Source organism: Leuciscus leuciscus (genome assembly GCF_965113295.1).
Source record: "Leuciscus leuciscus genome assembly, chromosome: 11".
Lineage (NCBI taxonomy): Eukaryota > Metazoa > Chordata > Actinopteri > Cypriniformes > Leuciscidae > Leuciscus > Leuciscus leuciscus.
Genome location: NC_138735.1, coordinates 33,639,464 through 33,646,275, shown reverse-complemented (window position 1 = coordinate 33,646,275; position 6,812 = coordinate 33,639,464). Strand labels below are relative to the sequence as shown.

General features: G+C 36.7%; 1 protein-coding gene across 1 annotated transcript; it reads right to left on the bottom strand.

The window, feature by feature from the left end:
* Positions 1-1,503: 1,503 nt before the first annotated feature.
* LOC309508829 (uncharacterized protein) lies at positions 1,504-6,189 on the bottom strand (the record flags this gene model as incomplete). Its single annotated transcript, XM_082183297.1, has 3 exons — positions 3,861-6,189; positions 2,796-3,107; positions 1,504-1,532 (listed from the first exon to the last, which is right to left on the bottom strand). Exons 1-3 carry the CDS (start codon positions 4,498-4,500, stop codon positions 1,504-1,506), a joined length of 981 nt encoding a protein of 326 aa, XP_082039423.1. The 5' UTR covers positions 4,501-6,189.
* Between the last annotated feature and the right edge of the window lie 623 nt (positions 6,190-6,812).

Here is a 6,812-nt window from a genome sequence, read left to right as displayed (position 1 = left end):
AAAGCACTAAATGGTTTAGCTCCGCAGTACTTGAGCGAGCTCTTAACACATTATAGTCCTTCACGTCTATTGCGATCTCAAAATTCCGGCCAGTTGATAATACCTAGAATATCAAAATCGACTGCTGGCGGTAGATCCTTTTCCTATTTAGCACCAAAACTTTGGAACAGCCTTCCTACCATTGTCCGGGAAGCAGACACACTCTGTCAGTTCAAAGCTAGACTAAAAACACATCTCTTTGACCTAGCTTTCACATAATACATTATAGACTTCTATAATTTAATGTTAGGCTGCATAGATTAGGTCAGCTGGAACCGGGAACACTTCCCATAAATCCTGATGTACTCGTTACATCATAAGAAGAATGGCATCTACGCTAATTTTAGTGTCTTTGTTTATCCCGAGGTTTTCCCGCAGCCTGCCGGATCCAGGCCGTATCCAGATCTGATGAAGGACCTTCGCCTGGACCCAATGACAACGCAGTGCTGAAGTGCCAACTAGTCTCTCCCTATGGAGGATCCCTTTACCACTCTACAGATAAAGCGTTGTCGGGAAACTCAATTCGCGTATCTAACCCGAATTGATCAAATAAAATAAATTCTGTATCAAAAATTATAAGGAAACACCAGTACTTTGTTTAGGCTTGGTTTGTAGGGAATTACAAACCTGCGTACATATATTCAAACGCACATAACTATAGAACCAATTCTAAATGCGCATGTGAACGCCATCAGCGTTTCTCACAGGTTCGCGTTTAAAGTCTGTGTAGAGAGAATTGTGTCGTCTTAGCGGCCCCTAATTTAATAACAAATGATTGTTGCGACGGAAGCGAATCAATCATAACTAACCTTAGCTGGAAAATAACTTTACTAAAGAACCGATATAAAGCCAAAACAATCTCTGTTACCATAAATTATACGTTTATCTCTGTAAAGCTGCTTTGAAACAATCTACATTGTTAAAAGCGCTATATAAATGAAGATGACTTGACTTGACTTGATATCTGCTAGTTAAAATGTTTACCCTATTCACCTGTAGTGTCTCGCCTTAAAGGAAATTTTACTTATTTTCCGCATAAATATGTTTGTAACCAATTACTTTAATATATAATTGTACTTGTAATCACTTATCTATCATGCAAATATGTTAATTAGAATATTACATGGCCCAAACATGTATCAGGCACCAGTATTCCTGGTCTAGGAGGAATACAAAGGAGTAATGGTCATTTTGGGTCCTGACGGCCACCATTTTGAAAATGGGGCCTTTCTTGGAGTCAAACTTTGGTAAACTTTTAGTATGTTTTTAAGTACATCTGATACTACTGTAAACCACTGAGAAACCTTTTGTTAGATTTTTTTTTGGGGTCAAGCCATATTTGCAGCTGACTAAATCCAGTGATTTGTTACTTCCCTGGCATTTTTAATTGCATAGCAATTACATATGGCAATGTTGAGTTAGCCCCACCCATGTGCATGCTGTCTCAGGGGACCTCACACTGAGTCACCCCAAAACTTTGGTGTTTCGGGACCCTTCAGAAATCAACACATTTCAGCAATTTTCAGCCATTTCTTTGGTAACTACATTGATATTATGTCAAATAAGAGATAAATATATTGTTTTTTGTACATGAACAAAAAGTACTTTATCATTTTATATCATTTTCCTTTAAATGGAAAGATGAGTTTTATTAGCTTGCGTTCAAAGCTAATCTGTAGGTCAAACCATTAGCCGTACAGAAAGATAGACTGCCAAAGAATTAAGCATGTGAACTACAAACAATGAATGTTTTGTGATTCATTTTACATTCATTTACAAATAAATACATCATAAATTGTTTTGTAGAGACTTTTTTTAAAGATGGGCTTAAATGGTACAGCGCCACAAAACGCATGCAAACTAAAGCCAACACAAGCTAACCTTGAATGAAAAAAACGTAACATTTCTCAATGTGGGCACAATGAAAATTACTATGATACTAGTCCACAGTATATTTAAGCTCCATGCATGTATTTGTAAACATATCTTACATTTTTAAAGGAAAACATTGTCTTTTTTCACCATTACTCACTGTGGAACCATTTAAGCCCACCGTATGTGTTTTAATGAGGAATCCCTCTAATTGCAAACTTTGATAATTTTTTTGAAGTGTTTACTGATAACATGTCTTTGTGTGCTTTTACCTTATTAACCTTTTAATCAGAGGTGGGGACAAGTCACACATGGTCAAGTCCAAGCAAGTCCCAAGTCTTAACCATCAAGTCTCGAGTCAAGTCTCAAGTCACAGTTCAGATAAATCAAGCAAGTCAAGTCAAGTCAAGGGTTAAACCTAAGCAAGTCAAGTCGAGTCCTGATAAGTTTCAAGTCAAGTCAAGTCAAGTCACAGTACTAAAATAAATAGAGGTAATTTGTTTCGATACATATTTATTTTTGCACAGAAAAGATGAACTTGTATACATATATTATGTATCTTATTCATTATACATTTGCTACAGTATATATGAATCATATGCATATCTGTGCTACATTAATAACTGAAAATAAAATAAAACTGTGTTGTTTACACAAAACGTTTAGAGTCTAAGATGTATCGAGTCTAAGATGTATAATCCAATCTGTCTAATTCAATTTAATTAAAACGGTCTAAAATGTGTTGCATTTACAGAAAATAAGGTTTGCCAAGACAATGGCACTAAGCTGTGAACGATGGGGCCGCATAATAATCCCCCCATGGGGGACACGCATAATAATCCCCCCATGGGGGACACGCATAATAATCCCCCCATGGGGGACACGCATAATAATCCCCCCATGACTGAACACACGCTCGACAGGTGCGCTTGAAGCAGGCACAGCTAATACCCTCATTGCGATTTGGAACAGTGAAGGCATTTTCTCCTTGTTCATTCCCCAAAACAAAAGGCAGTTCTGGCCATCACAATTGTCCAGGTAATGGTTGATCTGGGCAGCAGGGCTGAAATGAGTGGATTTCTTCTGCTTTTTGTGGTATAAGAACAGCCCAGTTTCATCACCTTTGATTTGCTCTTCTTCATCTCCATGACCTGTCTGTTCCATATTGGTATGCTCTGCCTCCTGGAGAATCAGATCTAAAACACAAAAATGTAAAATTACAAATAAACCTATACAATATTATAGAGCTGCATGATTTTGGATACATTGAGAATCATGATTTTTTTTCTAAATAAACAATTATCTAACAATTATTTACAAATAAATTTCATGTAATTTACTAAATGTTCTGACAAAATGTTAATTGCTTTAGTCTATTTAAAAATATTTAATTTAAAAGATTTTTTTAAGCTGTCAGAAACTGAATAAATGAAAAGGCTTCACTTGTTTCATTACTGGATGAATCTGTGTTTTTGAAGAATCTCTTGAATGAATCATTAAGTGACAGTCACAGTAACTGACAGAAACTTTATTTGAAGCATCAAATTACTTTAAGTAACTTGAGTAAGTAACCTTAAGTAAATCGCTACTTTTAAATCGCGTAGACACAAGTGTGTATATCCGAACTACAAACTTTTATCTCAGTATTTCTGTGATGGTTTGAATGATTGTAACAGTTTTTCAACTGCACAGTATCTGTATTTCAATTTTAATACTTATACATGATAACTGCTCTTTCTGGTCCAACGCAGAATTTAATGTTTGCTGTGATCGTACTTTAAACATTGTCATTTAGGAATAAGATTACTTGGGTGTTTAAATCAACATTGCAAACTTTTAATGGTTTATTGTGCAGCACTTCCAATTTCTGTGAAAAAAATTAAAAATACTACTAATAATGTAATATTTAGAAGTATGGGGTCTCATTCTAAAATAAGCCTATCACTTACTTTTTACTTCCACGGTCAACTGCTCCTTCAGCTTGTCATCAACCAATACATCGTGCTCTATCCACATGACCCCAAAGGCTGGATCAAGAACAGCTGCTTTGACATAAACAGGATCAGAGAATGGCAGGATTCCTTCATTGGTCTCTGGCTGAGACATTTTTACATTGACAAAGATGCCTTTGAATCTTCTTTGCAGTGATCTTTGAAGACTGTGGATTAGGTTGACCAAGTATTGTGTTCCTTCTTTCTGGTTTTCCAAGTGATTGTTGAGGGAGAGAACACAGGGAATCACAGCACTTATGGTTACAACTTTCTCTCCCTGAGTGAGATCAGTGGCATCAGCAAAAGGTTTCAGAATGCTGACCAGTTCTTTAATCTGAGCCCACTCTCTTAGAGTGAAAATAGTCTCTCTGTGCCCTCTAACATCCAAGACCTTGCACAAAGTTTGGTAGTCACAGCTAAGCAAGGACTTCAGCTGTCGGAAAGTCGAATTCCATCGAGTAACAACAGAAGCAGGAACTCCACGTTGGCCAAATTCTTTCTCAAATTCCTCCTTAAAAGAAGTACTTGTGTGGAGCAGAGAACTGATCCGCGACGCTTTGGCCAGAGCCGAACTGACAGCCCTGGTCTCTTTGACCATCACCAACAACCAATTGTAGTGTGTGCGCAAAGCACTGTAGTCTATGCTGACTTTTGGAGGTCAATGTCTCATTCAGCCTCTCCTCCTCATCCACTGGAAGGGCATTCCAAAGTTCTTCATCATCAAGGCAGTCATCATCATCCTCATCTGCTTCAGCTGAACTGGGAAAACATGTGGTGAATGCCTTCTTCATATTTGCTGCATTGTCACAAATTATATGATCAATCTTTTGTTTGATTTTATACTGATCACATATTTGTTCAAATGCTTCACAAATTCTCTCTCCCGTATGTGACCCCTTGAACCGGTTGCAAGCTAGTAGATGAGATTTCAACGTTATAGCATCTGCTGCAGTGTTCATCCAGTGAGCGGTGACGCCAAGGTAGCCTCTCATTCTTCTGTCTGACCAGATGTCCACAGTGACAGACAGATTTTCAACTGTGGCCATTTCACTTATTAGTTTTGATTGTATCTCAGACACCATAGTGTCCAGTCTTGAGGTGATGGTTCTGCGGCTCAATGCAGTATATTTTGCGTCCATAATGGAGAGAAAATGAATGAAGTGCTTGTTGTCAGTGATAGACAGGGGCATGTTGCAATTAATGATCAGATCAGATATTATTGCTTCTGTAATGGCTTTTTGTCGAGGGTGGTTGACTGGATATGTAGAAGTCTGGGGCACAATGAACTGTGACATGGATGGCTGCTGTAGATCGCTGCAGTGTATCTTGGATTTGAGATATTCATCATATCTGCATGAATAAAAAATAAAATAATACAAAACCAATCAGGGAAAACTGTAAACATTAACATCAACTGTAAACATTAAAACAAATTTATTTTCATATGCACAAACATTCTTTACATTTTTTAAAATACTGTAATTTAAGGAAAATCAATTGTAAATATAAATTAATTTAAGTGATGATCATTTACTGATGTATGCACGTAAAGTTTTGGTTCCAGCAGTCACACATTTTCATATGTTTACATAGACACAGAAATGTAAATACTTGTATGTAAGTTACTGATAGAATGTAAAACTTAATCATGTATTGAGGGCTAATAATAACCATATAAACTAATTATTGTGACTGAAAATTTTGCGCTGTAATTATTCTTGTCTGTATGACCAAAAAAAAACAAAAAAAAAACAAAAAAAAACTCTTAGAAATGTTTAGGGGCTACATGCTAGTGATCACATCGGCACCTCCATGTTAGCCTATCACGCAGTCCACAAACACTTGAAAATGCGCACATTTAATACAGACATTATTGCCTACATGTAATATAGAGCGGCCCGCTCATTTTAAGATGCCCATCAACATTAAAATTCAGGCTACGCCACTGTTATAGTCAAATTCCCCAATACATATATTAACGAGACGTATCAGTAATGATAATGGTCACATTTCTAATAAGAAAAAAACATAATATGCAACCAAGGCCAAATTATGACAAACAGAAAAGATTAATTCATTACATTAGTAATCGTTATAGATCTTATAGTGAAACTGACTATAAAGAGATGACTTTCTTACCTTTCCTTGTGGTTCTTCTTGAAATGTCGAATGAAATTTGACGTTGTGGTTGTCGTGTCGGATATTCTTGCGTTGCATATTTTGCATCTGGCAAATCTTTTTTTATTGGCACGGTCCAGTTCAAAGTCCTTGTAGCCAAACGAGACTATTTGTGGAGCTCGACAACTGTCTGACTCTGCCATGTTTGGTGCGGTTTGAATTGTGCAGCGTTAAAGGCACAGACGCTGATTGATGCTGACATCACAATAATTATTTTTTTAAATGAATTTTATTGGTGTTTGTTTATTATAAGTTCAAGTCATTGTCGAGTCTTCCACTTCAAGTCAAGTCAAGTCTCAAGTAACTTGTTCTCAAGTCAAAGTCAAGTCATTTTCATACTTTAATCAAGCAAGTCCTGAAAATTGTGACTCGAGTCCCCCACCTCTGCTTTTAACCTTACCTTACTTACACACAAATTACTCCAGTCAAGTCGAGCCGACTTAAGGCTCCAGACCACCGGCCACTAACACCAACCCATCCCACCCAGGGCTCTAATCAAACATTAGCAATTTTTTTTTTTTAAATACTTCCCTGTCATTGAATAATATATTGATGTTTTACTTCTATAAAATCAATAAAAAATATATAGCCTATTTTGTGAATCAATGATGATGTGGGCTTATTTGGAACACACGCGGGCTTAAATGGTGCCAAAGTACCAATTAAGCCCATGCCAGACTTCTGACTTTATTCCTAAATTATCTTAATTTTATATTCTAAAATGTACATCAA